We start from the raw sequence: 19,997 nt of genomic DNA on the forward strand, positions 1-19,997 counted from the left end.
ATGGAATTTGGCAAATTTTGTTTTCAGTAAAATTTTAAAACTGCAAGAAATACAAGAAACAAACTTGAATGAAGAAACAAGAATGAAACAAAGCAACACCAGCGCTTTAGTGGCAAAAAAGTAAAATAGTGCACATCAAAATTTTGACAAATTACCTTCGTTTTGTGTTCTTTCTCTAACAATTTTCATGAATTTACGCACGAAAACAATGCTTGATCACACCAAAAAGTCTCGCAAATGGCTCAATAGCCTTAAATCTGAATCAATATCGTCGAATTGCGTGCAATAATCGTAATTCTAAGGCGTTTTCAGGTGAGTTTTGCCTTGGGTGGATCTTGTTTATTGTTCCCATGAATGAATGAAAAAATTTATTTCTCTACAAAATTATTAATTAATTTTGCAAATTCTGCATTAGTTGCAGGAAGAACGTACAGTCGAACAACCCAGTGTGGGGCAAGAGAATATCTCCGTGGCACACGCTTGTGGAGTTGCGCGAGAGATTAGGGCAGTGTGTGCGCGGCAGACAGCTTCACTCGAGTCACCCCCTTGCACTCCCCGGACGCGAAAGGTACACAAAAAACCACTTGTGGCGTTTTCTCCGAATCAAGCCAGCTCTCTTGTCATATGACATGACGCTCGGCGGAAAAGCACGTGACCGCGTTTGTGTATGTGGGTAACACGACAAAAAAAACATCTGCGCTCTGTGGAAATCACGAGGAGCGGATTAGTGGCGCAAAAAGGGGGAGAATAAGTGCGATAGACGTTCCAGCAAGTGAGACAGCATGGCGGGAAGGTGAGGATTTCGGTGTGCCCGGGTGTTACCCATAAAAATCCCATAGTCCGTGTGACTATGAGGCTGACTGATTGGAGGAAATGCCAAATAACTTGTGATTTTCATCATGTCCACACTCTTGTTGAACACCATCATATCGCACTGATATCTGCCTCTATCTCTATATACCCAATTCTCATTAGATATACTGTGCCTGAGGAGACTCTGAGCGAGGGAGGAACGTGAAATTGGTCTCGCGTCCGAGCACTAAGCGATCGGGTGCCAAAGCAAGCGAAGGAAGGCGCTCCTATATTGTGTGTACAGAATAGTCGCAGTCAGCTCTTTTGCCAGCAAATCATTTCCTTCTCCGCCAGTCGTCGGTGAGCTGTTGCGCAAAGTGGCTGTGTTTTCATTGCAAAGCTGCCCATCCCACGCTGTGTGAGCATAAGTTTTGCATTTTTATTCCAGTGCATCCCATTTCAAAGCAAGAAGTGATTTGTGGGTTTATTTATTGTGAAATATTGATGTGTGAAAACGACCCAGAGAGAGACACATTGTGTGTGGTCACAAGAGTTTGTTCATTATTCTAAATTCTAAAAAAAAACAGTGAGATGACGTGCCAAGAGAATGTCGTCTGATCCACAGAGGGGGTCCAGAGTAACGCAATGGCACTCTTCAATAAACTTTTCTCCAAGCGGAAGCACGCACCTGTGACCCCATCACCCCGCAATGTCAGGTAAATTCATCTTCAACATTCCCCCATTTTTTTTCTTGGCCCAATAGATGTACCCTCCCCTCATACCCTTTTGCCCGGTGTGGAGCGCCAAGAGAGGATCCATTGAGAAAAACCACAGACGTCAATTGATCAATTTATTTTTATCACTTGCAATAGTGGGGAAGGCATTCTCTCTGCGGTTACGACAGCAAGAACATCGTCGTCATATCGTACTAATTTGGATGAATAATCACGCACCTCTCAAGTGTTTTCTCATCTTCACCCACCCACCACCCATATAGTATAATCATTTTCAAGTCCTTTGGCTGCCGATAGTGCCATATAAATCATGACGATTATTCGCATTGTCTTGTCGAGATAGCGCCTTTTGTGAATTTTATTTTCTTCAAAATCAATCTTGAAAGTTTTCGCTCTCTCACAAACATATCGCAAATTATGGCACTCTCTCTCTCTCTCTCTCAACAAAGACCGCACAACGTGCTATTAGTATCACAAGACTCTTATGCGAAGGCTCTCTCCGCTACATAGAATATCCCATTTTTTTTGCAAAGAAACAGGGTGTTACGCATGAAAGAGTTTTCTTGGCACCTTTTTGTCCCACTCACAATTTATGAGAATTTTCTCACGCAGTTTGATCAGGTGAGGTCTCATTTATTGGAAAAAAAAGATGTTCTCTCTTTGTGGTGTAAATTGCGCGATATAATTCCAATTAGCAGTCCAGGAAAGTCACGTGAGAGTTTATGTGGAATTTTCCATTGGAACTCAATTTCTATATGGGATCATATTGTGACCCAATTCATGTCCAATAAGATTGTTTTTATAGTAAAAAGAAAAATTAAATCCTATAAGATAAAATAGGTCCTTTTGTGCTTTTGCAATGGGATGTTAGATGAGTCTTTTGCTCATCTCAATATGTTTTTCTCGTTTTTCTATTCAAATCAAGTGTGTAAAATCGGTTAAATCGGCTAAATTCTATGTGAGATCATTAAAATGTAATGAAGAATTTACTTTTATAAAAATTTAATCTTTCACACTAACATTTTTCCCAACAACTAATGAACCATTAAAAGAATCCAGAGTCCACGAATGATTAAATTTAAAAATAATTTACTTTTACGACTTTTATCTGCGATGTATGAGTTTTTTCATGGCTGATTTTATTTGCTTTTCTTGTAATAATTCTTTTAAAAGTTTTTGTATCTTAGATACAGTTTAATCTTTTTTTAATCTATTTTTAAATCACATATTTAAAAAAATTTGTGTTAAATATTTAATATTTAGTTATAAGCCTTTAATCTAGAAAAGTTAAAAAGAGTTGATAATTTTTTTTTTAGATTACGACGCTTTAAAGTAGAACAAAAAGGTTACGAGTCGTTGACTTTAATTTATTTATTGAAACATTTAATTAAATTAAATTCAACAATAACAACACGTAATAAGAAAATTGTTTTTACAGTCATTCCTCGCAGTAAATGTGTATGTCTTACTTAAAAAAAATCTTTTTCAAATGCTAACAGTGTGTTTTAATAGAAAAATAAAATATTTAAATTTAGAACAACTTATTCTTACAGTAATGATTTAGAAGAATTTATTTTATTTTGGTTTTAAGCTTTCCAAAGCTTTTAGGCTGTTGAGAGCACTCTGAGGAAGAAACACATCAGAAGCGCCAAAAGTTTGGGACAAAGTTAAAAGGATTTTTAGGATTCTTTAAAAAAAAATTTTTATGAAAAATAAACAAAAATATTAAATGTTTATTACGCGAAACTAGTGTAAAGCCCTGATGGATGGCTTCATTGACTTTTTTTTAGCATTTTAAATTAAAAATTAACAAACCAACTTGCACACGATCAATTCTTGCAAAAATTCTCACAACAATATAATTCTTCTTTTCCTCAATGATTCCAATCCAGGAATTTACCTTCACTCTGCTTATGAGTCACTTTTCTGCTGACTGACCCATAGAGCATAATAAATATTTTATTTATATCTAGATAGTATTTTTCTCCATCAACAAGCTCACGAGATCAATCGATTAGCATGCTATATAATCGTGTGTGAGAATTTTCTCATGCATTTATCAGACGTCGAATGGAGAACAACAAGAGAGTTTGTAATGTATAAGATTTCTTTCGCAACAATGCTAAAATCACCAAGTAAACAACAATCATATTGGACTCTTATGATTATCACATGCTTTGGAATTTTTTTTGTAGCTTTATTGCTAAAGGTGCTACAGCACAGAGAGTTTTAGAACACAATATAAATTTACAATTATTAAAACACTTCAATTAACACCTTCTTTAAACTGTTGATGGGAGTTTAAACAAAGTTAAACAATATGGATTTCTTTGCATCGATAGTTAGGAGAGCATAATAGTTTGTGTTAAAAGGTACATAACATATAGAGAACAAGTGTTGGAAGGTGAAAAAAACTATAAGTACTGATATGATATCAGGTGTGGCAAAAAAAAACATATTTGCGAAGGGCAGAGAAATGTGGGTGGATACAAACTCTATGTGACCTCTCTCGGGAGGCAACATTGTGAGTTTTCTGGTTATTACATGGAAAAAAAATCACACTGATTAAATCACAAATTAGTCGCAACAAATTACTTGGATTGAATTTTCTAGTTATTTTTAATCTAATTCATCAATTATCTTCAATTACTTCAACTGACGCCAAAGATAGGGAAATAATTGGTTTTTTTATCATGCCGGGAAAGCTCTTTGAGTGTGGGAAAAAAGATATCATTGCCTAATGTTTCCTAAAAGAGTGATAAAAATCTAAATATTTCATGCGATGACATACTTCTATTTTCCAGATTTGAATGAATTTTTTTTATAACTCATTTTCATTACTTTTTCTGCGTTTCTTCAAGATGAAGCTTTTTAAATAAAAAGCTTACATATAATAAAAGGTATAAATCATCAAAGCTTTTTGGTGGTTAAATAAGGAAATATAATGATGTTTATCAAAGGTGTTTGTGCTCTTCAACATTATGGTCTTTAAATATAGAATGGAATTTGTTGTTTCCATCGAAAAAAAAAAGAATCTCTTTTATGCTGCCGTGATAAGGGGAGACAATAGAAAATTTTTTATTATCATAGTGCGTTTTTCTCTGTGGTGGCTCAATTTATCTTTCTTCCAAAATTTTTCGTGTGAAGAAAACATTTCCACTCACTGGCGTGTGTTGCCTACGACATTCTAAAGAATCTCCCACAGTGCACGAGCACTTTGAAGAAAAAAAATGCGAAATCGTGGTAAAGGAATTAAGAAAAGTCTGGCGATGATCGTCTTTGTGGTATAAATATTTGCTGTATTCTTGCTTTTTTGACAAATTGTCTCTGCAATTAAATTAGTCAGCACATTGACAACATGGGAGGTCTATATAGCTACCAATTTGATGCATGACTTGTTGGTAAAATATCTCAATTTGCGCTGACAGATGGCATTATTTTTAGAAAAAAAAATGCAATATTCTGTACTGCAGAACTCTATATTTTCAGTTAATTTACGTTAAAAGACTTTATAAAGTTTATTATTCAGAGATAAAGTTGATTATAATATCTTTACGATCTCTTTTAGATAAAATTTGACATTGACACCTGTCATTGATACAACAAGTGTCATTGGACGTCTTAGTAAAGTTTACGCATCTTTACCACTAAAGCCTATTCGCATGGTCTTTGTACCTTTTTGCTTTTATAGCAATTTGCTCTCTATTTGCGCAAATGATAGTCACATTACCGCGAGAGATGGTATCACATGAGAAAAAAAATGCGCGCTATAGAGCAAGTGGGATAGAAAATGGAGTCATATATTTGCTGGTGCGACTACTCAACTCAAACTCACGTGCTCTTTATTTTTAGATCAACGAACCAAATGATCAAAAACGCTGAAATCTGTTTTTGCTTCACAAGAAGAAATTTTTCACTTTGTGTATGGGAATATAATTTTGTTGACTTGGCACAATATTTCTTTTGGTTGTGTCACTTTATTGAACGCACAAATATGTAATGATGATGCATAAAAGTAATGGAGAAAAGTGCGTTGCATGTGTATTAAAGAAATATTCCACTGCAACGTAATTTTATGTTATAATGCTAAAAAAATATATTTTTAATGCATATGTTTTTTCTTTATGTCTACCCAATTAGCACCATAATAGCCACAAGAGAGAGAGAGAGAGAAATTAAATAAAAATTCTTTTATCGTCACTCTTGGTGTGTCAATAAAAGGCTGTGAGGAAATTTTGTCACGAGACTAAGGTCAAGTGGGAATGTCTTATCGCGAGCGAAGTATTAAAATGGATGTGTAAAAAAATTGATGGTTTTTAAGCTTTCAAAAGCAGAGATTTTGTGCAAAGACATTTTGTGAATTTTAGCAAAATATATTGCGATTTTTTTTAAAAATATAACATCCTCGACATTATTTCGTTGGAAATATTATCTCAATTTTCCTTCTTGTGCCATGAGAGGAGACATAAAGAGAATGAGAAATAATGTTTAAATGACATAAATATGTTGCAAAGAATTGAGGATGAATGAAACACTCACAATCTTATTTTTCACTGGACATCTGGCTCATTTAATGACTTTGTTTTCAGTTTATCAGCTTTCTTGATAAGAGGAGGCTTTTCATGTCTATTGGAGGGTTGAAGAAAAACATATCAGGATTTAAGATAAATTTATTTAAAGAAATTGGATTGATGGTATATTTTTAGAATAATATTTCCTTAAAAGGAACAATTTTCGCGCAAATTGAAGAATTTTCACTTTCTGATAGAAATCGTGGGGATTGATGGAAATATTGACTCTTATTTATCAAGAACTGTTCAGGAGCAGCTACCTGTATGTTTTCTTTAACCGTTTTTCTATCTAAAATGTTCTTTGTTGAGAAAGAATGCCTTCTTCATTTTTATGTAGATTTGAAACAAACGGAAAAGCATGTGTGATAATCTCTTGAAGATGTTATTCACTGAAACTATCATGAAGATTTTTTTTTATCTCGTATCTACAAAATGAAAGACTTTTCCCAAAGAAATTCAAGACCAAAGACCTCATTGACCTCTAAAAGGTCATCTTTTATTGCAATAATAAGTTCCAAAGTGTGTTAAAACAAAAAAAAAGCAATTGAGGTTTGCAAAAGAGCCCAGTAGCTAATCTTATGGAGTACCAAATAGCGACATTTTGTTGCATATTATAAATTGATGGGTGATAAGGCGTAATGTCTGTTTACAAGTCAGCAAATTGGAGTTGTGTTTATTTTTTGTCCATGTGTAATTTGTGGTGTGTTGTGTGTGAGAATTGCGTGAACTCCGCCAAGTCACATGCTTGGGGTGTTTTTTTTTCTCGTGATTGATGGGGATTAGTTCAATTTGAGAGATTATTAGTTACGTCGCGCACTCCTAAAGTACAGTCTATGTGCTTTAGTTCTTGACATTCTTTTTTTTTTCTCTTCACCATAACTGCGCTAATAAGTCTTCCTCACATGTCTTTTTTTCTCTGTTGGATTTTGTGTAATGCTTTTCCAAACGTTGCGGTGGTATTACTTGATCGTTTTATTGCTCCCTCGATGTGTTGATATGGGATTAGTTGGGACTTTTTAATTCTGCCTTCGCGCCAATGTTCATCAAACAAACATACATAGGAAGGTATATAGAAATGTACATAGGTAGTTAATCTCTAGGTGTTCGAGAAGGTGAAGAAAGAAAATTCCAATTGCAACTGGACTTTGACGGTATGAGCGATGGGTTTTGGCGCGGGCCGCAGATCACGTTTTCTCCTACCTAAAGGAAAATTAAAAATTTATATTATTATACCGCCGACATAATCAATGTTTATTCTAGAATGGTTTTTCATTTTTTTGTTGGTATCAACGTGTGTAAATGTACCTTATATACATAGGCGGAGGTGAGACGGTTTGTTTAATTGTTTAAACACAGTCAGAGCTTCCCAAAGTCATGTGACTGTTGCGCTTGTTCATTCGTGCGCGTATATACTTTGGGTAGGTGAGGTCAGACTTTTCGTTGTTTGAGCACACTTCAAAAAAAAATCGAGAGGAGAGAAAGATTGTTGTGTGTAAAAAAAAGAGAAGAAACAGGGTGGGGTTAAATTGACCACTTCCCCGAGCTTTCAGGTGTTGCTCCTTTTGCTTCTCTGTACCTACCATCAATCATCAATGGCTGTCCAATTTAGTTGAGTATTGAAGAGACGGTCGGGATATCATTTTAGGGGATTTTTTCATTCTGATGTAGATCACTGTGATAAAGAATTAATTGATGGTGTTGAAATATGGAGGGGTTTTATTGCTCCACTTTTATTATGATTAACAATTTCGTAATATTTTTGTATTTGAGTTATTTGTGGTTTTGGTAGGCCCGCGATAATTGCTTGGAGATTGCAAAAAGTTCTTCATTATTAGAATTATAGGCTTACCTATAAGTATTTTTAATTGTTTTAGATTTTTACTGATACCTAACATTTTGAAATCTTTATGGATGGTTTTTTTTTTTTGTCTATCATGATAATTTGAGGATCGAAGACTCTAGAAATTAAATGATTAGGGACTAGGGATGACTAGGGATAAAAAAAAAAACTTTTCGTCATAGCACGGTCCAGTTAGAACTAGGTTTACAGTTATAACTTTATAGTTAAAGTTAAAGGTCATAGTTAAAGTTGTAGGGTATAAGTCATTCCTTAGCTTTCTTTTAGTTTTCCACCCTAGAACTTTTTCACTGGTCATTTTGCTCTATCCCATTAAGAAATACGATATTATAGGCTTGTTTTTTTTAGCATAGATCTCCCATTTGTTAAAAAAAAAAATCGTTTTAAATTTAAAAATGTCTTTTTTAGCGATTTTTATCCATGCTTCTAAAATTTATGATTCTGAATAATTATTATGATTGTGGATAATAATAAATTTTATTACCGAGCATTGAATTTTTATCTCTGATTTCTCTAAAGTGCTTTAAATGACGTTCAACCGGCATGCAGTCAGTGTGTTCCGAAAGGTTAAAGTCTCAAGATTGTTTTGATATGAAATTAATCAAGATCGGATAAGACAAAAAAAATACAAAACGAGAATTTGAATAAAAATTTTGCTTATGAAGTGAATTTCCTCTAATATAAATGAATGAATAGCACAAAATGTGCTCGTATAGTAAATCTATCGATCAAGGTGGGGATTTTTTAGAGACCCCCTGTCATGAACTCACATGCTTCTTTCGATGTTTTCATCACATGATTGCTCGCTTGGTCACATTTTCTAATTGTTCGCAAAAATATCGAATGGTACGCCAAGAAATGTAAGGGGGGACCGGCAGATGGGGAGGTGTGTTATATAGAAAAGAAGAGTGATGATACAACAGTGTGCGAAACGAAAGAATGTTTAAAAATAGCTGAATTTTATGTAAACATTTCCGCTCTACTCCTTTAATATATTGCCTAAACTAATAAAGTTAAGAAAAAAAGATGATTGAGATGTGAATAAATAATTGACTAACAAGAGACACCACATTCTAAAATTCTCATGAAATTAATGTAACAACAAAGCACAAGGGGGGAAGAGGAACAGTTCGGCGGTGTGTGATATATAGATGGAAAAAAGAAGGTGAGGGACGTAAAAGAAAAATTTAATCGCGCAGGTGATTCACTCACATGATCTCCACCGATCGTTACAGCCGGGTGTTATGCGGTGGGAAAAAATGCTGTCTGGGTGCTAACTGAGCGGGTGAAATTAAATATCGTCATAGCGGAGGTTTTTTTTCACCTTATCATTGTCGCGTGAGTAATTGAATGGCAACAAAATCGAGAGAGAGAGGGATAAATAAGTTTTAGATTGAATTGCGACGTTACGATGATCTTTTGGTGATCTTTCGGGATGATGTTGATTGCGATTTGAGAAGCTTAGTACATATATGTTTTAGTTCTAAAGATCACGTTCTATTCCACATTCTCTATCATCGTCTCGCACGTTAATGGCACTCTCGGAGATATATGTTTTTCTTTTCAGGTGGTGAACCTGTATTGCGATCAAGATGTCCCAGATCTCTTGCAAGAAATGATGATCTTGATCATTAGAATTGTTGTTCTTTTCTTCTGTTGCATTATGCTTTTGAAATTAAATTTTCTCTAAAATATTTTAGCATAAGATAAGATCACTTTCCTATGAGCTAGACTATCTTTTGCAATAAAATATTGAGGATTCTGGGATCTAGTTCTAATAGACTTCAATAGCTTCAGTTGACTTTAAGTTCTTCAAATTCATCTAGTTAGAGTAGATAAATTAGAAGAGTTTAGTGATGATGACGTAATATAAACACAAAACTCCTTGCGGTGTGTCTAGAATATCTTGGAAAATGGAATGGTCTTTTCTTTCGCAAATTTGGCTCATTTGGGCGTGTATTGTGAATTTAATTTTCCTTTTTTGCTTTAAATTTCCGTTCCGTTTGGCTGTTTCACGAGTCACGCGCCAAGTCGAGTCACTTTTGTGTGTGGAAGTAAAGCAAAGAAGTTTTAAAAAAAAATGTCTTGAGTCATGTGCGAGAGAGATCACAGACGTGATCGCGTATATAAAAGAATATTATAAAATCTTTATACCACAATGATTCTCTCTTGTGAGGAATAAGTATGTACAAGAAAGAAAGAGAGGTAGAGTTTGCCAAATGGTGAGAAAAAAAGTAAAAAAAAAGAAAATAAAATACCGCGAAAAGAGATGGAAGGGAAAAAAAGCCACAGAGTGCAAAAAAGTCTTTTCACGTGATTTTGAACCAGATTTAGCTCACATCATCACAAGAAACTTAAAGCATGCAAAATTTAATACATAAGAGTTATTTACAATTTTTTCTCTCTTATTTATATTTATAGAATTCTTGGATGTATTTTCGCTTCCATGGCGGGAAAGAGTAAATATTTTTTTTTAGTTGATGTGCCATCACCAGCAAAAAATTCTAATTATGGCATATGAAAAAAATTTGCTTTGGCGTGGATGATTATACATTGTAGTCCCACCGTTCGCTTCGTCAAACAGCGGGTTTAAAGAAGACAAGAAAAAAAAACTCCACTTATTTTGCAATTCAGGAGATTGAGAAATGTAAGAGTTTTTTTTTTCTTTCTTCTCAGTCAGTATTGCGGGTTGATTTTGGTGGTGCTGCAGAAGAAATTAAATTTTATGCATTGTACAATAAATTCAGGAATTAAAAGCGCAGAAAAATTGCATTCTCTGAAATTTTTCGTTTGGACGCCAACATTTTATTATCTGAACATTTTTTTCGTTTTTCGTGTTAAGTTATGTTCAAACTCACGTGATGAATTCAACTCAAAGAAGGTGATTAAAGATGCAGAATTTCGTGAATCAGTTATTTGGATAATATTATTGTGGAAAGATGTGCGATATGTTGAATAATTTAAATACAATGAATAATCTCACTCAGTTGATAATTCTATTTTATATTTGAATTAATATTTTTAAGATCAAGATTATAAGTTCGTCAAAGTTCATAAAATAAAAATAAAATATAGGTATATTCATGGACCTGATGAAAAAGATGAAATAAACATCCCAAAACCTGATGTAAAACAGAAAATATGAGGACTCTAAAATTTCTTAATTTCAATCTATTTTATTTTAATATTCTTTATCAATATAACCCCTGGCTATTTTTTTTTCTCTCTAAAAAACTTTATTACAATCACATCCAACTTTTTAATGTCTTCATTATTACACCAAAGTCCGTATACTATTTTTTTGTACACCGCAATTAATCTTTTTGCCATTAACCACTTTGTGACTTTTCCTGGAAGTTAATGGTTTATGGAAATTTACCAAAAGAATAAATTCTGGTTTTAACTACCCAACAAAAAAAAGTGCCGACGCACAAAAGAAACTTTCCAAGAAAATTTGTTGCTAAATTAAATAATTGTTTCTTTTATTTCGTAAAAGAAACTATAAATTTATTCTCACGCTTGTTTGAACAGAAGGACATGTGGTGGCGGTGTTGTTGAAAAAAATATATATATCGACAATCAAATGTAGGTTATTGAATCACAAATTATTCTAAAAATATTGCGTGTTGTTGTGATAATATTGGAATTTTGGCAGAAGTTAATATTGACAGAAGTTAATGGTGATAGAAGTTAAAGTTGACAGCAGTTGATATTGATAGATAGAAATGTTGACAGAAGTAAAACTTGGCAGTAGTTCCCTTCGGGTAATTTCGTATGCTCTTCGGGTCATTTTGAATTTGGAAAATCCGTTGGAACCCATTAATGGCGATTTATGATCGTTTATGATTGCAATTGATCATGCAATGAATTGGTTTGCATTTCAATAAATCGCAAAAACAACTGAGAGATGCGAGATATTTAATAGCTTCTTCCGAAATGAGCACGCAAGATCAGTTTATCGGTGCAACAATTATTGCATTGGATGCTGCTGCACTGCTGGATGTTCTCTCATCTCAGTTGAATTTCTCCACTCTGACGAAGTGCATGCAAAAAGTACGTTGTGTGTGCGGTTTGAGGGAAAAAAATCATTGATATTGGTGTGTTGGGGATTAAATGAAATAATTTATTGTTGTCAGTGTTTCATCAAATGGGTGCTTGAAATACGTTCACACAGCAGCAAGTACGAGTGGCAGAGGCTAAATACTGCGAAATGATCATGAAAGGAGGAGAGGATGACAAAGTGAAGTAATAATATAAATTCTTCAATGAGATTTTAAATTTGTTTTTGTTATTTTATTGAGCTATAAATAGGATGGCAAAAACCGAGGGGATAGCGGAACAATCACAAATGAGAAGCTAATTGGAGGCTTTCTTTCGTGGTGCAGTTGGTCTGTGTTTTTTTTCTCGCACCACAAACTGTGTAGAATTTCGAATGTCAAATAGACAAAAATATTCGTTGTCATTTTCACTTCTCAAGTGGCTGTGGAAGATAAGGATCCGAGAGTGAGAGAAAGAGAGGAAATTTCGATAAGAATTTTCTTTTGCTGCCAAATCATATGACTATGATTTTTATTGATTCAGCCTATCATCTCTGTCTCTGACGCGCTCTTCCACCACCAATCTCTATCTCATTCAGTACCGATAACAACAATATGTAGTTAGTTACTCCACTTTGGGGGGCTGATAAGTAATACTTTGTTCTGTCTCTCTACCACACAGCACTGACTTCCCATTCTCAGCTGATCAAGTGCGCGTGCTGCTTTTTCGTGAGTGCGAAACACCACGGCTCCTCTTTGACTCGGATTCCATTCAGCACGTCGAGAAGACTGTGAGGAATGCCGGACATCCGTGTACACCGGGGAGGAAATTGGGTGGAACATCACTCAATGGGAATATTGTGGAAATCTCAGATGGTATCATCTACAAGGTGAGCCAAGTAGATAATCTTTATCCCATCATACAGGAGCTAATTTTGCATTTCGTGTTCTCTGCTGCTCCAAGAAGAAGGATCAGGGAAGTGACTGCGGAAATCTGGCAGAGATGATCTTTGGCACGGTGGCGATGGCTTTCCGGGGGACATCGCTTAAAATTCACTGGCTGCAGTCACCACCACGAATACTGTGTTCTCAAGTCTTCTTCACACCACTTCAGCTCACCAATTATCTCAGTCCTGAGCAAAGTGATTCCGGGGATACGAGTTCAATGAACTCCGTTTCTCTATCCTTCTCATTGTGCGTAGATAATGCCTCAGGTAAGAAGGAGTTTAAGATTATTCTTTAACTGAAAGAAATTTGGAAAGAGTTTGTGTTGTAAAATGGGGTGAATAAGATCAGATTGAGGGAATGGGATCATTTTTTACTTAAAGATTTTTTTTAATGGTTTTAAATCTGATCCAGAAAATAATATCTGCACTCTGATTTTAAACATTTTTTTTAGTGAATCCGATTAATTATTCCAAGAGAATCGTTTAAAATATGATATTATAGGACATGCTATAAAAGCCAGAATTCCCTCCTTTTCCTATAAAAAATTGTTTCACACTCTTAGAAATATCTAATTAAATAATTTAAAAGAGATAGAAAGAGCAGAAAAGACTTAAAAAGACTTTTCACTGTAAATTTTTTAAAGTAAAAAATAGAAATTTATTGAAAACTCATTTATTATGGAACCTATTTTTTTCCTAAAAACTCAGGAAATGAAAGGAAACAATATAAGTTTAATCGATAAATGAATTCTGAATTCATTTTCTTTACAAGTATAATTTAGTTTTAATTTTCAATGAAAGCTTCCGATGATGAGTTCTCAAAGTTAAATATTTTATAGCAATTAGAAACCAGACTAAAAGTCAGTATATAGTAGCCATAAAATACTTAAGTTTTAAAATTACCCACTGAAACCTTTTATGGAAAATGAAGGCGCTGTTTATCAATTTTATAGCAATTGGAAGCCAAGAACTTGTCTATGGTGTTATAAAATTGAGATGTAATGAAGATTCTGTTTAGCCCCCTTTAACTAAATCTGGTGGGAAAACAAAAAAGCGATGTTCAGATTTTTCCTGCACTTCCAGATAAATCCAATCGAATCTCATCACCACTGGATGTTCCTACAAATCCAGAAGATAATCGAATTAATGGCACATACAGTGCATGTGATTCCGGCTACAGTGGCACAGATCCGTGGAATATTTCTGTGTCCTCCTACTGCCCAATGTCATCCACACGGAGTAGCTTTGGATCCGTCTACAGTGATCAGGAGGTATCGAGCCTGCGGAAGCTCAGCATTGATTCGTCCATTGTGGACGGTGGATACTCGAATGGGGTGACAAAGAGTAGCGATGGGAGCCTCCAGAGACGAATTCTGCGGAATATCTCGACGTCCTTTGAGAATCGGCAGTCCATGAGTGATTTTATTGGGTACATTGGGGATAACTACACAGCCATGGGGGTTGGTGGTAGTGACGGGAGTATGGGGAGTAGATTGCGACGAAATAGTGAGACTGTGGAGTACAAGAGTAAGCCAGATATGGCAAGGCGGAAGACTACAAGTGGTGATGGTATTGCAGCACACATCCCGCCACATTTGCACCGTCAGAATGCAAGGAGGGCTAGACTAGGACTTGCAGTTTGTATCAAACTGAGTGATTCCGTTGAGAAGTAAGTTTCAGATTTGAATGTTTTTTTGCAAGACGTAACAAAATTATTCTTCTTTTTTTTGTAGTGATATGAGAACCTTCTGCTCTGAACACATCGCTCTATTTGAGTCGATGCTCTGCCGACTGAGAGCCACCGCCGAGACTGCCTACAGCAATCGCCAGAACTTCTTCCAGACAATGTTCCGGGCATGGCATACGACGAGCCAATGGATTGCGGATCTCTTCACGGCGCCGCGGCTCATGGATCCCGTCTGGCTGACCCTGAGCAGGGGGAATTCCGACAAACCACTAAAATTGGCAGATTCCTTCATGAACGAACTGTTTTCTCTTCTCACGAGTGCCGATACCAAAGATACCAACTTGTGAGTATATCCTCCTCGAAGCTTTTGCGATATTTTTAGCACTATACTCGATGGTTTATTTTCTTCTTATTGATTTTTTTTTGACCCCAAAATTTTCCACTCATGCAATTTCAAAACACATTAATCACAGATTGAGAGATTAGCTGATGAAATATGTCTGAGTTTGGGATATGATCTACTTAGACAAAAAATAAAGACTTATCAGAGATTATATTTTTGTATGACTTTGTAGTAATTTTTGTATTTAAAAAGAGATCTTTTTGGTGAATCTCCAAAATGAGGATTTCCTTGAGAATTAAAATTAAATGATATTTTTGGAGAAATCTTCACTTCATAAGATTTTTGTGGGCATTGAAAGTCAGGTGATAAACTTGAATTCTTTTTTTTTACCAAATAAGAAGCAATGAGAAGTGAAAAATATGTAATTTAAACAAGGGATGTTTATCTGGCGAATATTTGGAATATTTTAGTGAATCGTTTGAATCTTGACGAATAGTACGAATTTTGACGAATAATTCAAATCTTGACGAGATCATTATCTCGACGAGATCGTAATCTTGAAGAATAATTCGAATTTTAACGAATAATCCGAATCTTGACGAATAATTTAAATCTTAAAAAATAAGCCGAATGTTGACGAATAATCCGAATCTTGACTAATAATTTAAATCTTAAAAAATAATCCGAATCTTAACGAATAATCCGAATCTTGACGAATAATTTAAATCTTAAAAAATAAGCCGAATCTTGACGAATAATCCGAATCTTGACGAGATCCATATCTTGAATAATAATTCGAATTTTATCTTCTTAACAAAACCGAATCTTGACGAATAATTAGAATTTTTGACGAACAATTCTAATCTCGACGAATAACCCGAATCTTGACGAATAGTTCGAATCTTCTTGAAAAATAATCCGAATCTTGACGAATAATTGGAAGATTTTCATTCGGATAAACACCTCTTGAATTCAATTCAATAAAAGTATAAAAAATTGCATACAATACACAAATGTTCGGAATAATAGCAACACTCTAAATTATTTTCTTCTGAATTGTTTTTTTTTTAATTAATACGGTTTTAATTCTTAATAGTGATTAAAAAGAAATAATTTATGGTAAAAAAGACTACTTGAAATTTGAAGCAATATTTCGTAATCTATAGCTCAAACGACCCAATTAAAATTTAATGACCTTCTATTTCATTTCAATTAAAATATCTAATTAATTTTAATTAGATCTAGATATATGTTTAATTACAATTTTATTACATAATTTAGAATTAATTCATTTTGCAATGTTTTGTAGAAATTTTAGCTAAATTAGTATTTTTTGAATCTTTCTTTCAGCTTCATCAGTACCCTCCTGACGGCAATTCTAACCCATCATCTTGGCTGGGTGGGAACTGTGGCTCCTTTGTCGATGCCCCTGGCCTCAAGTGAAGATGCAGATGCCGTAAAATCGGAAGAACGTGCCAAAATGTCAGAAATCTCCAAGAGGCATCCATACAATGCATTATGGGCCCAACTGGGGGACCTCTTTGGGGCCATTGGCAGTCCCCCGAAGATCTCCAAGACAATTGTGAGTGGAAATTGTACGCATGTTGTGGACAAAGTTCTCAACGTACTCACGTACTTCATTCGATGCGGGGAAATTCAACGAGACATGCGGGAGCCGACGAAAGTGAAGACAACCGTGGATGGTGTGATGGAGAACCTCGAGTGTCACACTGTGTCGGCACGAGAGCTCGATGGGGATCGTGATGAGGGTGCATGGCGACGTTTTGAGATGCTACGTGAGCTGGGACGGAGTGAGAGCTTACGGAGTGTTGTGGAGAATAAGCCAAAGGGTGGGATGAGTCGTTCGGTGACGCATGTGAAGGATCTCAGTGGGCTACCGGGTGGTCAGGAGGCCGTTGGTGCGATTAATAGTCACAAGATGCAGTACATTGAGAGGAAGAATGTAATGAATGATATTCCCAATGTTCTCGTCTATCGGGATTCACGTTTTGTCCGTCAAGAGTTGCGTATTGGGAATCATTTGATGGATACGGGCATTGAGATGAATAGTAAGTTCAAGAATGATGTGCGTACGTATCAAGTGAAGAACTCCAGGGAGCAGATAAAGTTCATGATAACGGATAGTAAGGAATATGCATTTGCCGAAGAGAAATTGGCACGTGTGGATGAGATTGAGGAGCAAATGGAGGTGATGAGTGTGAATCTTGGGGCAATCCGGAAGACAAGTATGAGTTTTTCGGAAATTGAACAAGGTGTGGAGATTGGGGAGGATACCATTGAGGCGGAGAGGAGGATTTACCGTGATGACAAACCCCAGGGGAAGCTGACGACGTGCAAGAGTCTCTCGGATCTCATAACGGAGAATAGTTTTGGGCAATCGGGAAGGTTGCTCTGGGGTGTGGAGCCGGTGAAGGAAAATCTCACAATTGAGGAGATAAAGCACCGGGAATCACGTGAGAAATCCACCACGGGGAATGTAGTGTTTGTTCTGGGGGACAATGAGGAGCTCGTGGGGTTGAAGCATAGTGGATCGGTGGATGCGATAAAGCCACCGGATACGCAGCCGGGGGCAAAGAAGAAGGTCTGCAATCACAAGTACAAGAAACATTCCGGGGTAAAGTTTAATTTTGAGCAATACCCCCAAATTGCCAAGACGTACATGCGAAATAAGAATTTGGACATAACTGATGCGAATTTTGAGAAATTGATAAAGATGCGTGATGTGAAGCTGATGGCTTGCGAGGCGGGAACAAGTAGTATGGGGAGTTTGACTGAGGATGACAATGAGTGTGATTGTTGCTCCGCGGGTAGTGCTACATTCCTGCAGACACCGTCAAATGCTTCCGAATTGGAATTTAGTAGTGAGGACAATAATTACAACACCCCACCGGCTCCGGGAACAGCAGCCCACGGAGGTCGAAAGAGCAAAGAAAAGGGTGAGAAGAGTGTTCAGGAGGATGCTGTGAAGGTTGTTGCCATCCCAATGCCACAGAGTTTACAATTTTCTCCCGACACCGCGCCAATGAAAATTGCTCATTCGGGTTTTATTCCATCCCTCATGACGGGCATTTCGGATCACTACATCCCAGATATGGTGCTCCAGGGTACGGTGGCACCGACCAAAGACTTCGAAGGTGCTCTCCGGGCTGATCTCACACTTGCCTCGCACTGTGCCACACTGGAGCAATTGCCAACGGAGAATGTGGCCATTGTGGCGAATACGGAAAAGTGGTGTGTCTCCGTAATGTCCTCCCACAGCCCGTCTGGGCTCTCAATGGGTCACACGGAGAATCCCGTTGTTATGTCCCCCCTGGTGGCGTCCATGCTGGAAACAGTTCAAGCTATGTGGCGCGTTGGAGCCTCCCCCTATCAATGCATGTCCTTCATGGAGTCCAAACTCCAGGAGATCTTCATGCACAGCGAAACACTGGCAGCATTCCTCCTTGCCACGGATTTCTGCTCCATGAGCTCCGTCACGAAGGCTCTCAATCTCTCAGCTGACGACGTACCGCTCCTTATGTCCGTTGCCACGGTGCATTCACCGCAAGTGGCAAAAAAGTGTGGTGTGAGTTTCCGGCAGTAAAGGAAGGAATGAGAAAATTGAAAATAAGAATTCCATGTGAGTGAAAGAAAAATCCCTTAAAATACTCGTTTAGAAAAAAAAAGAAACTACATAATTAAATGATTTTTAGATGAAAGAAAACCTCAAAAAATTTCTTTAAAATCTTTAAAATCTCAATGTGTCTTCTCACTGTGTGAAAGGATTTTTTTTATTTAATTGTCTATAATTAATTGTGATTTAGAGAGAGAGAGAAAACTGCTATATATTTTTATTTTATTTTATTTTTTGAAGATTAAAAAATAAAGCATTTATCACAACAGTGAGCAAGTGCAGAAAAGTTACGATGAGATGATTTTTTTTGTGTAAGAAAAAATTGTATTTTATCGCCAAATTGAATGAAAAAAAGAAATGATCTGAAAGAAAAAGGACCTTTTTAAGTAGAATGGGATAGAACGTAGCAGTAGTGGCACAATTTTTATCTTTTATCATCCACCCCCTTAACGTAGCTACTAGGACGCTCTCTCATTGAAAGATTTTTTTTATTATCGTTTCCCCTACTTGTTAAGGAGATCTACTAGCGCTTAGATGTGGTTATATTAATTTTTAATTATAAAAAATGGATATTTTTGTATGAATCAGATGAGAAAATAGGATTAGGGCATGAGAATGTTTAAAAAAAATAATAAAGAAAAAATGTTTTTGAATATTGAGATGTTTTTTGTTATTTTGGTTGTTGTTGTTTCATTTGCGGGGGATGTTCTTACAGACAGTGAGAGGAAGCAGCAGCAAAGCATGGTTCATTGATCAAACAATGGAAGGAATTTGGGGTGGTGCAGAAAGGAAGAAAATGCATTTTGGCAGCAGAGTTGATGACATTCTAGATGGGAGATTTTTTTTATTGCAGATTCATTAGGTTGTGCTTTTTTAGCTGCGATTCTTTCGAAGAAAAGAATAGCACAGCTTCTGTGTACCACAAAAAATGCAAAGTCGTCAGATCGTGCTTGAGTTTGAACTCGGGATGAGCACGAATTAGGGTCCCCACATTCAAAAATTTTTGATCAATTTTTATTTGATTGTGAAAAAGGATTTATTTAATGTCTTTCTTGTCATTTGAAGGTATTCTAGTTCTTAAAAAGTTTCTGGACAGGTAAATATTGCTCGAATCCCTCGAATCAATTCGTCTCTTTTATCAGCGAATTCAGAATTTTTAGATAAAGGAAAAATGAAACCTTTCACGACTAGTTTAGACACAGAAATCAGCAAAATCAGTACAAAATTAAAACCTCGTTAAAAGTTAAAAACATTTCATAAATAAAAAAAACACAAAATTTGTCATTTTCGTTGATTTTACGGGTTAAATATCTTTAAAAAAAAGTCACATTTTTCCACTTTTCTCAGAGCCCCAAAATGGAAATTCGAAATTCTGGTACATCAAAATCTGCATT

General features: G+C 35.9%; 1 protein-coding gene across 10 annotated transcripts; it reads left to right on the forward strand.

Moving 5' to 3' along the window:
* The first annotated feature begins 129 nt into the window (after positions 1-129).
* LOC129793106 (folliculin-interacting protein 1) lies at positions 130-19,256 on the forward strand. Of its 10 annotated transcripts, XM_055832739.1 has the most exons (9): positions 130-312; positions 416-568; positions 976-1,508; positions 10,377-10,602; positions 12,675-12,882; positions 12,957-13,206; positions 14,071-14,608; positions 14,673-14,969; positions 16,320-19,256. In XM_055832739.1, exons 6-9 carry the CDS (start codon positions 12,996-12,998, stop codon positions 18,571-18,573), a joined length of 3,300 nt encoding a protein of 1,099 aa, XP_055688714.1. In that variant the 5' UTR covers positions 130-312; positions 416-568; positions 976-1,508; positions 10,377-10,602; positions 12,675-12,882; positions 12,957-12,995; the 3' UTR covers positions 18,574-19,256. The 10 variants fall into 10 exon arrangements, with proteins under 10 accessions (XP_055688714.1, XP_055688705.1, XP_055688711.1 ...); XM_055832730.1 differs by lacking the exon at positions 10,377-10,602 and having other exon boundaries at positions 416-793; positions 14,023-14,608; XM_055832736.1 differs by lacking the exon at positions 10,377-10,602 and having other exon boundaries at positions 416-793.
* The last annotated feature ends 741 nt before the right edge of the window (positions 19,257-19,997 follow it).

This window comes from Lutzomyia longipalpis, chromosome 3 (genome assembly GCF_024334085.1).
Source record: "Lutzomyia longipalpis isolate SR_M1_2022 chromosome 3, ASM2433408v1".
Taxonomy (NCBI): Eukaryota; Metazoa; Arthropoda; class Insecta; order Diptera; family Psychodidae; genus Lutzomyia; species Lutzomyia longipalpis.